This window comes from Rattus rattus, chromosome 3, assembly GCF_011064425.1.
Source record: "Rattus rattus isolate New Zealand chromosome 3, Rrattus_CSIRO_v1, whole genome shotgun sequence".
NCBI lineage: Eukaryota > Metazoa > Chordata > Mammalia > Rodentia > Muridae > Rattus > Rattus rattus.
The window spans coordinates 199991777-200005025 of record NC_046156.1 but is presented as its reverse complement, the minus strand read 5'-3'; the positions used below and the strand labels follow the sequence as shown (position 1 = coordinate 200005025).

The 13249-nt window shown below is 42.0% G+C and overlaps 1 protein-coding gene across 2 annotated transcripts in view; it reads right to left on the bottom strand.

The window, feature by feature from the left end:
• Polk (DNA polymerase kappa) overlaps positions 1–13249 on the bottom strand; it is a 58435-nt gene that overhangs the window by 17656 nt on the left and 27530 nt on the right. For both annotated transcript variants that reach the window (XM_032899005.1, XM_032899006.1), the window contains exons 4-6: positions 9022–9174; positions 5123–5254; positions 1832–1985 (exon numbers count right to left, since the gene is read on the bottom strand). In XM_032899005.1, coding sequence (XP_032754896.1) covers positions 1832–1985; positions 5123–5254; positions 9022–9174 — 439 coding nt within the window. The remainder of the gene's footprint in view (positions 1–1831; positions 1986–5122; positions 5255–9021; positions 9175–13249) is intronic.

Here is a 13249-nt window from a genome sequence, read left to right as displayed (position 1 = left end):
CGTCAGACTTTTTACCTCCTGTGCCCAAACAATAAGGTTATGTACACCAAAAGAGCAAAGTCTTTTTGTTGTTGTTCCAAGCTTCTGTGTCCAGAAACTATTATTGTTTTTCTGATGTTTCCATCAAAGAAGAAAGAGAGACCTCCTCCCCCCCCCCCGCCCCCAGGAAATAAGATAATCAGGCTTTGATTTGATGCTGTATTAAACTTGCTGCAAACAAGGCGAGCTCCTAACAGTGTTAGGCTTAGAATCTGATACTACTGGGTGTGGTGGTGCAAGCCTTTAATCTCAGAGTTTGAGGCCAGCCCAATCTACACAGTGAGTTCCAGGACAGGCAGTGCTCAGAACTATGTAGAAAAACCCTGCCTCAAAAAACAAAACAGAAAACAAACAAAAAATTGCGTTTCCATCGTTCACCCATTATTTTTGTTCAAGGAATGTTGCGAGCCTGTTTGCCCACCACTGGCTAGCCAGCCCCTCTGATGCTGTGAGTAAGATACACACATGAAATGTGGCTGTGGCGTGTGCGTGAATCCCCTTGGGTCACCTTTACAGCTGGGTAAACTTTATTCATGGATTCAAGACAGGTCAGGCATCTGAAGTAATAGCCCATTTGGCAAGGGTCTGGAGACAGAATGTGTAACATCTGAATGTTTCATGGTATCGTTTTGGATGAATAATACAAGGATTGCTTCAAAACTGAGGAGTCCTGAATCCTTTACTAGAGTAGAAGAATCCTGGGAGTCTGGGGAGACGTCTCAGTGGGCAAAGAGCTGGGCAGGCAAGCCTGAGGGCCTGAGTTCAGACCTACAATCCAGCATGAGAGCTAGGCATAGTGGACGTAAGGGTGACAGGAGGGACAATGACAACAGCAACAGATCCCCAGAGACCTTGCCTCAGAAAAAGATTAACATAGGAAGACATCCGGGCCTACTGCTGCCCCTCCCCTACGTGTTACAGCAAGATCTATGATGAAGAAGGGAGCGGAGTTCATGAATGCTTGCAGGGTGGAAAACGGCCACACGACTGTGTTAGAGTTAGATTATAGAAAACCTGGGGAAAAAGAACAAAATCACCAAAGGTTTTGGTGTGTTTGGGGCTAAACTTTTAAAAAATCTGATTCCTATCAACAATAACAACAAAAACCACTTTAAACAGAGAGTTTCCTTCACTTCAATGTAATCTAAATGCTTTGATGTTAAGAAAATAACTGTTTTGCAAATAGTCTGAAGAAGTCTGTAAATTCTTAAAATCTGGAGATCTAACATTTTCATCTGAGTTTAGAAGAGATTGCAGGGCTGGAGAGATGGCTCAGGGGTTAAGAGCACCGACTGCTCTTCCAGAGGTCCTGAGTTCAATTCCCAGCAACCACATGGTGGCTCACAACCATCTGTAATGGGATCTGATGCCCTCTTCTGGTATCTGAAGACAGCTATGGTATGCTCATATACATAAAATAAATAAACCTTTAAAAAAAAAAAGAGAGAGATTGCATATATTTAAAAAAAACCCGCGGTTCCTCTCTCCTGCTCTTCCCTTCTTGCTCCCGCGCTCTCCCCATTCCCTCCCACCCCATCTCCCTCCATGTGCTCATGGCCAGCCTCAACCCCCCCACCCCGCCTTTCTCTGCCTCTACTGCCCTCATGACTCCCCTTCTCGTGCCCTGAATAAACTTGTATTCTATACTAAAACAAAACAAAACAAAAAAAACCTATCGGTATATTTTGCTTCTGATTTTTCATTTTTACAAAGATTAATCTTATTATATAAGTTAGTTGGTTAATTCAAAGAGCTGCTTTCTATTAGTTGGTCGTTTAAATATATTGCTTACCAATTTTTCTACAGCTTCCCATTTTGATGAAATATCTTCTTTTGTCCTCAGGCCACCCTTGCCTTTCCTGTAAGTGCTGTGTTATATTCAAGTAGGCCTCGTCCAGACTCATGGCCATAAAATTGGGATCATATTCAGCGAGTATCTCCTTAACCTTCGAAAAGAACAACAGCAAGAAAGTCCGAAATGTGCTGCCACAGCAAAGCCTCCTGTCTTATATATCTGAAAAGAAGCACGAAATATTCTTACTTTGCAACTATATTAATGATCCTACAATCAATAGCTCGTGGATTTAAGGAATAAATAATTTACTACCAGTGGATATTTGTCAAATTTTCTCTTGCATTAAAATAGATCACAAAGGCAGAAGACCATGAAATAGCTTCATCTGAGGCAACCTGAATCCAGCATCCTATATCTAGAAACACAAGCAAGCCAAATCAATCTCAGACAGCATTCTGGTAGGAGCAGGAAAAAATGACTGAGCTTTAAAGTCATAGTCAGAAGGAGTGGGTGAGACTGTTCTCTCTGTGTCTGTCTGTCTATCTGTCTAGCTGTCTGTCTGTCTCTCTCTCATTTCATTTGTGAAGATGATTGTTTGCTTTAATCAGGAACGTAAAGCACTACCATACTTTAGAGAACAGTACATTTCAGTTAATTGTGATAATATGAACAATACTCATAGAAATAGAGCTATAATTCACAGTACTGTGGACTGGGAAAGATGATGGATCTATAGAATGATTCCATGTTCACTTTACGTGATAGACGAGGTTTGGACTTGCAGCATGACATGGAAAATATACACAAAGATTAGAATCATAGCTAATATCATTCAGAAATCCGTTTCCTATGGAATAGCGTTATGGCACAAAAGCATGGAGGAGTGTTTCTGCTGTTGGTCTTAACTACTAAAGAATTAGCTGCAATAAGAGGGAATGGTTGCCAAACTAACATACCATAGACAAGGTCTTTGCTGAATTCTTCTTTTTCTAACATTGAAAAGCTGTCCTATCTCTAGAAAACTTCTTGTTTTATATAAAAAACTGTTCTATCTGAACACAGTCATGAACAACGAAGGGCAAATTTAGAAAATAGTGATGTGAACTAGCATACTCTTATTCAGAGTGTCTTAAATAGCTTTGTTCTGGTAGAGGAAACCAGTCTGTAACAGATACAAACAGTATCTTTCTAGAGAAAGCGACATTCTGGAAGGTTTGTACCTGCAAGCCTTTCTGACTGACTGAGATGCTCCCTGGAGATGTCGCTCAGACCTCTCAGTGCCTGTTTATGGGGCACTGCCACAAGAACTAAAATAGACTGTTCCCGGAAACACCAAGCACTTAGCTCTAAGAACAGAAAAGTTATCCTGATGTTTGGACAAAACAGAAATGGACGATCCTTAAACTCACTAGCCAGGCCAGGAACATTAATGTTTCAATACAGGTAAAACTTACTTGGTATATTAACTAGATAGATACTGCTCAAATTTGAAGATTTTTTTCTAACTTACACAAATAATCAGATGACATTGACAGATAACTGAAAATCATTTAGCACCATAGTTATACCATCAGAAATTTTACTGTGTAGGATTCAAGAGCTTTCTTCCAAAGTCTTTTTATGATTTTTTAAATTACCAAAGCCTGTACTTAATAGTGTATTTATTTTAATTATAAATACAGAACAAACAACTATCAAAGGTATGCTCCTTTTGCCTGCCACTTTTTCAGAAGTAAGCATAAAGCAATGGATTTAACAGACTGTTTCAAGTGAATAAAACTGTCTTAATATAGGGATGATATTTCTAGGAAAATTAAGTAGAATAAAAGTAAGTGGATTTGAAGTTCCCCTGTATGTCTAAATGGTAGTGAGTACCGCGCCAGGGCTGCAGAGATGGCCCAGCAATTAAGAGCACACACTGCTCTCCCAGAGATCCAGAGCTCGGCTCCCAGCCCCCATCCAGGTGTCTCACAGCCACCTCTCAGTCTAACTCCAGGAAGTTCACTGATGTCATAGACATCTGCACACGTATGCCTACCACAAAAAGGCACACACACACACACATATATATATATGTAATTAAAAATTAATAAAATATATCTTTATATCAAGACAGATTCTTCATCCTCTCCCCCTCCTCTCTCCCCCTCCCCCTCCTCTTCTTCTTCCTCCTCCTCCGCCTCCTCCTCCTCCTCCTCCTCCTCCTCCTCCCTCCCTCCTCCTCCTCTTCCTCCTCCTCTTCCTCCTCCTCCTCCTCCTCCTCTTCCTCTTCCTTTTCCACCTCTTCTATTCTTCTTTGATACAATTTCATAGAGCTCAGGCTGGCCCATAATGACTAAGTAGTTGAAGCTGGCCTCCACAGAACAGGATTACAGGTCATGCTCACACAGTAGTCTGTGACCACTGCCATTTTATAAGAGCAATCTAAAAGTGGTGCACTCTTTGATTTTAACTCAGGGATTCAGTCTCCACTCTGTACGACAGATCAGTTTTAATGAAAATAGAAGAATGATACCTTTTCACATGGACAGTTCAGAGTTTTCCTGAGTAAATAAATCTCGATACTTTACTCTTTCCACAGTACGGAAGCATCCCCTTTCCTGAAGGTCTACTGGGCATTACATGGTCACATAGCTGGGAAGACTACGAAGCAAGCAAAGCCACTAAGCAGCTAAGTGAGTTTTGTTCAGAAGCAGAGACAGGCGTGGGGACCCATGCCTGCAACCCTAGCCCTCAAGAGCTAAGCTTAGTCTGAGCTACACAGTGAGTTCCAGGCCAGCCTGGAACAAAACAAGCAACAAAAAACAACAATTAGAAATTTATTTAGAATAGATTGAAGTTATTAATGATGAACATGAAGGTTCTATATATTAGAAATATTAGACTGTTCTAGAAAACATTTATACATGGAGAAAAATATTGAAAATTAACGTTGTTATAATTATTAAGGCTATGCAAAATTTTGAGGGATTATAGAGGTTTGACAGATTGAGAGTAGATGAAAAATACATGGAAGGCAAAGGGTCGGAGACAGACAGGGTGGTTTCTGCATACTGTACACAGCTTGACATTCACTATGGTAAGACCAAAAGGAAACAACGGTGTGTTCTGCAAACTATTCCCAGCTCACCATGCACTGTAGGTGAGACCAACAGGAAACAGGGCGGTGTGGTCTGCAAACCATACCCATTCACTATAGATAGGCCGACCAAACCCTGACAGGCTGAGGCATATGGAGTTGCCCAGGTGACAGAAAGGCATAAAAGGGTAGGGGTGAGACATCCTTACCTCCTTACTCACAGCTCTATACTTGTCAAAGTTTGGGGGCACTATAATAAGTTGTGGGCAGAGTCTCTTGGCAATAAATCCTGGCATGGCTGCGCGAACCCCAAACCTCCTTGCGTGGTAATTTGAAGTAGCCTGAAAGAAAATGGACCGCAGAGGGAAAAATAAACAACCCTAAGTGGACACATCGATCAGGGCATTCATAAGAAACACATTACTGATATGCATTCTCAATTCAAGGGCATTTCTTTTATAAGCCGCTGTCTTGAACCACATCTTGACTTTCTTGAAAACCGTGACCCTGTCTCACTGTTACTTCTAAATTTATGGCATGATATCAGGTAATAAGCAGGACTGAACAGTGAAAAACTCTTCAAAGTGGATGTGGGGGTGGATAGCTGTAATTCCAGCCATTAGGAGTCTAAGGCAGGAGAACGACTGGTTTGAGGTTCAAGGTCACCCAGGGACAGCAAATAATGGCTTTAAATAATTTAATTAAGCTTCAATGGTTTTAATATATACTGCATATATTATATATACACATATATTATATACATATATGTAATATAGTATATACCTAGGCCTGGATGGTAGTGGAACCAATATGGAACTAATAGTAAATAAAATGGAATGGTCATGAAGTGATAGGAAAAGACCAATAGCACACGTATTATGTGAGGTAACACGGATAGCAAGTATGAGTATAATATAATGCAGGAAGAGGGTCTCTGTTTAAACTGTTTTGGACTGGAAGCATTTCATATTTAAGTTTTTATATTTGGGAATATTTATATAGGTTTTTTTTCTAGTTAACCATCCTTGATTGGGAAGTCTGAAATCAAAAATGTTCCAAAACCCAAAACCTTTTTGTGCTTGTGTACATATATGTACATGTGTTCATGTGTATCCATGTGCATGTAGGTGAAGGCCCCAAAGTCAAAATCTTTAAAAATGTATTTCATATGTTTTGGGTTAGACACGCTCAATCAGTAGTATACATTTGTCCTATCTGAAAATATTTTTTTTTATCAGAACAAACAATTAAAGGCCTAAAATCTGATCAACAATATTATGTCTCTAAAACAAAATGCTTAAAAAATTAAAAAAGGACTTTAAAATTGAGTTTTTCTCTTTTTCTTTTTTTTTTAAGGCTTGATTTTTTTTTCCAAAAACACTTTGGCTAGGAAATGAGATTTAAAAGTATGAGAATCAAAAAATGAGAGTGTTTAGTAAATCCTGCTCATGATGGTGTTTGCCAGTGGTCCTGGTCAAAGTGCAGGACCGCAATATCATTTACAGCAAAGTTTAATAATGAATAGAGCCTTTGTTTGGAATCTTAGTGAATGCTAGAGAAATGCAGGCCACATCTATCAAATGAAGGAATTATTTCAGAAAAAAAATATCAGATTTCCTTTAATCATTTTGAAAAGCCATTAAAAAAACCTCTTGACAGAACTCCAAACTATTCTGATCCTTACCCAGTGCTCTGGAAGAGAAAGTGCAGATGGCGCTAGAAAGGCCAAGCAGTGCTTTAAATAAATCAGTCTTGAGGCCAGTGAGATGGCTCCGGACTCCAGTAAGAACCGGCTGCTCGTGAACAGAGTCTAGGTTCAGTTCCCACACCACGAACCCACACCACGGCCTATAACCATGGCTGCTCCATTTCCAGGGGACCCAGGGCTCTCTTCTGGCTTCAGGAGCCCCCAGCCACCAGGAGCAGTTAATTGTATAGGCATAGGTGCAGGCAAAACTCTTAGACACATAAAGCAACAGCTTATTAATTCTAAGTAAATCCCCTGCCACTGATATGGAAGCTGGATCTAATGAAGAAGCAAAGTTTTACAAGGTCGAGTGCCTCACATCTTGGGTTTGCACTGCAAAGAGCAGCCGCAAGACTTCTTCACTTAACTCTTCTCAGAAGGTGGAGTGTAGTTCCTGCCCAGCCTCCCACAACAATGAGGAAGGGATGGTGCTGTGGGTCCTGCAGCCTTCGTCTTGAGAGCGGCAGCTTCCACTTGGGAAGCTTACGGCTCTGCAACTACTGCAAAGTACTTAGAACATGTTAAAGGGTAAATCGCAGTACTCGGTGATGGGCTTCACCCAGGGACAAGGAAGTATGAGGCGGAAGCCATTCTAATCAGCACTGCAGATGTGCCAGACCTGAGTGAGTCCATCTTGGATTTCTCAGGTCCCAGATGACAGAAAACACAGAGCCAACTCACCCCTACTGCTCTTCGCATAAACTGAAGAATTAGGAGGACAAACAGAGTTGTCTATGAAAAAAGAAGCGTTGCTTATGCAGCCCTGGATGCTGCTATGAGGTCCAAGTGCTGATTCTCAGTGTCAACTCAGAAAATTTCAAAAAGCCCCGAAATTCACCAAAGCATCCTATGAGTAGCAGACTGAAGAATCAGACATGTAGCACTCCTGCTCACATACAAGCTTTTATGAGTCTACTAAATAAAAACTATTAGTTCAGCAATTTTGAACTTGAAGTTTTAATTTTTAGGTGGGTTTCAAAAGCACCAAGTTTAGCTCAAACACATATATGTACATGTACATGTACAAACACATATATACACATATATGTGCAGAACATGTGTGTAAGTATGCACATATACATATATGTACAGAACATGTGTGAGTATGCACATATACATGTATAATACATGTGTGTAAGTATGCACATATACATATATGTACAGAACATGTATGTAAGTATGCACATATATATGGGCAGAACATGTGTGCAAGCATGCACATGTACATATATATGTATAGAACATGTGTGTGAAGTATGCACATACACATATATATGTATAGAACATATGTGTAAGTATGCACATATACATATATGCTTTATTGCCTTTCTTTCAGATTTCATCAGTGGTTTATAGGAAAGGGAAATAACATTTTAACAAACACTGCTTTAGGACCAGATCGTTAGTCCCCTGCATGCTCATGATACATTACAGATACATAACGAAGTAATTGGAGGACCTAGGTTTATAGCTAACTACGGCGTTGGAAGGAGTCTGCCACAGGGAGCAACTCTCCTTGTTTCTCTAGCATTTTTGTGATATTGTGATACAAATGCCCATCTGTCCTAGCTGCCACTTTCAGAGGAGATGTGTTGCACCGAGTGCCGAGGCTGTATAGAGATGGGCGCCTCCGATTAATGAATGCGTCTTCAGCCACGGGCAAGTCTCCTGTCCCCTCGCTCTGATTTAGGAGAGCCAAAAGAAAGACATCTTAGTGGTGACAAGACAAGTGACTCTGAGCTGTGGAAACATTAACTACACTGTAAATGTATCAACACGCTATGGTGTAAAGCAGGGCTGGCCACGCCCCTGTGAAGCTCCGAGGCGTAATCACTGGGGGTTTTGCAGATGTGCTGTTAGCGATTATTAACTCTGTCCAGCTGTGTTCTTTGAGGTGACAGTACTAGTAAGTGCCATCGTCATTTGTCCTAACACGGTCTCTTTACAAAACGTGAGGACAGGCCAGACTTGGTCTGCAAGCCAGTTTGCAAACCTTCAAAACAAACATTTCCCTTGCCTTTTCTTCCACTCTCTCTAGAACATGTCTGAAAACTTGATTTGCAGTGGAAGAATGCAGTGCTACTCTGCGGTTTTACTGGGTTGGGAACTTTGGCACAGTCACCCATTTTCTCTCTGATTTTTTTTTGTTTTGTTTTGTTTTGCTTTTTGTTTCCATTGTCGTTGTTCCTAAGTGGAAATGAAAATGAGTGTGACCAGTTGTGGTGGCAGGATTCAGTAGCTGAGCGTACGTAAGCCACCTGGAACCACGAAGAAGTACTCCGCAAACCGGCAAGCCTCAGCCCTTGGGCTTAGCTGAGCATCCTATGACATTCCCTTTGCTTTTGGTTTTCACCTACTTACCAGCATGCTCATGGATCCTACGGCGATGGGCTTCTCCTTCAGTTCCGGGTTGTCCCTCATTTCTACAGCCGCATAGAAAGCATCCATGTCCACGTGAACTATGGTGTTGTTCAAATTCCGGTTCCGTTCTAATTCCATCGCAAATCTGTCAACCTAATTTTTAAAACATACTTTTAGACAATATGATATCAAAACATCATTAATCATTAATCTTAATTCAGAAGGTATCTTTCTATCTGCCAATCTTCTCATCTATCCATCCATCCACCCACTTACCTAGTAGGTATATATTTTCTTTTATCCATGGGTATGTAATTTATTGTTGTTTATTAGTAAGGTTAGTAGCTGCTTTTATTTTTCACACAGAGCCTATTCCTAGTCATTATCTTTGAGTTTGTGTGTATGTGTAAGCGTGATGCTTACCTATGCATGGGTGCTTGGGCTGCAGTGCCCTGGGTCTCTTCCTCTGTTGCTCTCCCCCTTGTACTTTGAAACAGGATTTCTCAGTGAACTTGGCGCCTGTTGCTTTGGTTGTGCTGGCCACTGAGCTCCTGGACCCCCCACCCCCAAGCTCCCCACCCAGTGCTGGGGCTACACACATGATGCCATACCTGACTTTCACATGGTGTTGGGGGTCCAAACTCAGATCCTCATGCTTATACAGCAAGGGCTTTACCCGCTGAGCCCTCTACCCAGACTGACAGCCTATGTTTAAATGGAACTTCCTGGCGATTCTTTCTGTTCTTCCAGGAATATAGCAGGAACTTGCCAAGTGTTTAACAGATAAGTGAGCTATCCCAGTCACCCACATCAAACGATGCTACTGCTGAACTAACTTGAAGAAACTCATTATAACTGAAAGTTTCTATTTAGGCAAATTAAACAATTCCCATTTGACTCAAAGTGTTAATGTCTTAAAACAGAACAAAGGAGATGCACATAAGAGATTACACCTCTGTGTGTGATGTAATGCCATGTTAGACAAGTGAACACGCTGAAGTACTATAGATATTCCTGCTGCAAAACTCCCTCTCAGGGCTGTCCTGGTTAAGGTTTCTATTGCTGTGCTGAAACATCAGGAAGGAAGGAAGCTTGGGGAAGCAGGGTTTATTTCACTCAGTTCCAGCATCATTGAGAGCAGTCAGGACTGGAACTCACACAGGGCAGGGACCTGGAGGCAAGGATTGACAGAGGCCATGGAGGGTGCTGCTTACTGGCTTGCTTCTCATGGCTTGCTCAGCCTGCTTGGTTTCTAGAACCCAAGACACCAGTCGAGGAGTGGCACCACCCACAATGGGCTGGGCCCTCCCTTGCCAATCGCTACCTAAGGAAATGCCCTCCAGGCTTGCCTATAGCTTGATCTTATGGAGGCGTTCTCTCAGGTCAGAGTCTCTCTTCCCTGATTCTAGCTGGTGTTAGGTTGACATAAAACTAGCCAGGACAAGAGCTAATATCAGAAATTGTTATTCTATACAAATATATAACAATGCAGAATTGTAATCTTTAAAAACTTTTGGCCTCTTCACAGAAAAACGATCGGATTGAACAGCAAAAAGAGAAATGAATATAGACAAAATAGGTGAGTCAAGAAAAGTTTACATAGCAAACATGCTCGTACCCTGTTTGTAGGGGCTGCCTGCACTCATGCTTTAAATGTGGGTTCCAGCTTACCCTGCAAAGGGTGACTGGGGACAGTGTTAATTTTAACAACCTATAAGATCTAACAAGAGATAGTGAAGGAAGAGGGAAAGGATGAGTCACACTGTGAGGCTTCCTCTGGGCAGCTGCACACTTTGCACCAAGTACAAGAGAGAACTTCACGGAAGAGACTGTCCCAGCGTTAATGGTGAGCATGAGGAGTTTTCCCTCCTGGTTTGCATTCTACATCATAACGTAAATCACAGCAGATAGCAGCTGTAGAGCAAGCACAGCACAAACAGAACATAACCTGCTACTGAAAGGATCGACAGAGGCAAAACACAGCAACCGAGTTGAGAGAAACCAGTGAGCTCTTAAATGAAAGCAACTGTGTCACGTGGAGAGCCACGAAGGTAGGCTGTGCCTGCCCACCTCCCAGGCCCATGCTGTCTGCAGCCGCGCCCTCATTTACAGAATTCTTGTCTCATGGTCTTCCCTAGAGCACACACACTTGCCACCCACTAGCTGGAGATTAAAATTGCAATTCTTCTCTTAGAAACAAGGCCTCCGAATTCCATCTGCCCGTAGCAGGCACTGACAGTGTACAGAAGGCCTATCTCCTGCTGGGTCTGCCACTCTCGCTGACCTGAGGGACTCTGCCCTCTTGGACTGCCCGTATCTAGAACACCTCTCTGAGCTCTGCCACACCTCTCATCGGTCAACTCAAACTTCCCGTGACACTCAGGTGCAGCCTTGTCTCTGTGCCAGAGAACCAGTGTTTTCTTTTTTTCTTGTTTCCATGTGGCCCTTATTGTATTAGATAAGCTATAATAATTACAACATGCCTAAAATATGAATGAAGTAAGAATAAGGGAGTGGCATCTGAAATATTTTGGCTTGGAATAATATAGGGAAGCAAAAGATGAGTAGAAAGCAAACCACAAGGGAAAACTCCTCACTCGTGATTAACGCTGGGACGGCCTCTTCTGTGAAGTTCTCTCTTGTACTTAGTGCAGCTGCCCAGAGGAAGCCCCACAGTGTGACTCATCCCTTCCCTCTTCCTTTACAACCCCTCGTTAGTCACCCACCCGTCCTGTCTGAATGCTTTCTGTTCTCCCAGATGCACAGTGTCTCAGCTTCCAACGTTTCTCTCCCTTCAGCTCCCATTCATGCCTCAGTTATCACACTTTCCCCTGAAGGCCTTTCACAGGCTACTCGGGGTTGTAACGTCTACCTTCTTCCTCCTGTTACTTCTGGGAACTTGTGTGTCACTGGGGTTAAAAATAGGGACTTTCCTCTGTGTCTCAGCGATGCCTCTCATTAGGCACATGACCATGGTTACAGTAGCCCTCTCTTAGATCCTTATTGATAATAGGCTAATGACAAAGGTTGCTGAAGGAATGAAGAGAAGCTTGTAAGTGTTCTTGGAGAGAGATACGGCAAGGGCTTGCTGACTTCCCCTCGTTTTAAGGTATTAGGGACAGTTAATGAGTATGTCATGTAATATGTTAAGTGCTTCCCATATAAACTCACTAGTCAAAATAATTCTGAGATCATAATTATTAGTCTGATGAATGAGAAAATGAAAGTTTACAAAGATTAAGAAATTTGTTCTGAGTCATAGAGCTGACAAATGGGAGAGCTGGACTTGAAAACAGGCTACTCTTTCATTGTCCTATGATCCTCTCTAACACAGGCTTTGGCTTTGTTTGTTTGTTTGTTTTTTGTTTTTTTTTTTGTCTTTGTCGTTGCTGTTGTTTGTTTTGGAGTAGTCCTGGCTGTTCTAAACCTACTATGTAGACCAGGCTGGCCTAGAAGTCACAGAGACCCACCTGCCTCCTGGGGTGAGAGGTGTGAATACCACATGTGGCTAACAGACTGAATAGTCTTCAACGCTGAACAAATTCAGACCAACTCTAGTCTTTTTTTTTTTTCTTTTTTTTCGGAGCTGGGGACTGAACCCAGGGCCTTGTGCTTGCTAGGCAAGCGCTCTACCACTGAGCTAAATCCCCAACCCCTTAGTCTTATAGTTTATATCTACACTCTATGCTAATGTAATTTCTGTTTTTAAAATCATCAATTTCTACTACATTTAGGACAATATTTGGAAATACTACTTTTTATTTTGACTTAGTTTCTCCATAAAGTCTACTGAGATGGTCCAAGTTAGTAGAGGCAGCTGTTGAAATGGCCAGAATGCACTGATTGGCTGTGCAGACTTCACGTAACGAATGCGGATGCTTGCTTACTCAGTTTATGAGCTCATTAGAAGATACTTTATATGACAACAGTCAGGTGACTGTGCCTTCCAGGAGTGTATGAGAGTGGAGTCCAGTGGAGAATATTCAAGGAGGGTCCAAATGGACGGCCCGGCTTCTGCATGCAAACTTCTTCCCTCAGTCCGACCAGCAGGCATTTACACTATCATGCCACACAGAATAAGATCTAGCATGTGGAAAATGGGAGTCCAAAATAGAAACATTTCCTGTGAAAATATCTCCGTTCTCTGAGACCTTCTTGTCTCCTTGGAACTTCCTCAGCCTCCTCCCCTGTACACAGCTTCTTTTAGAGGAAGCTCGACAAATGAAAC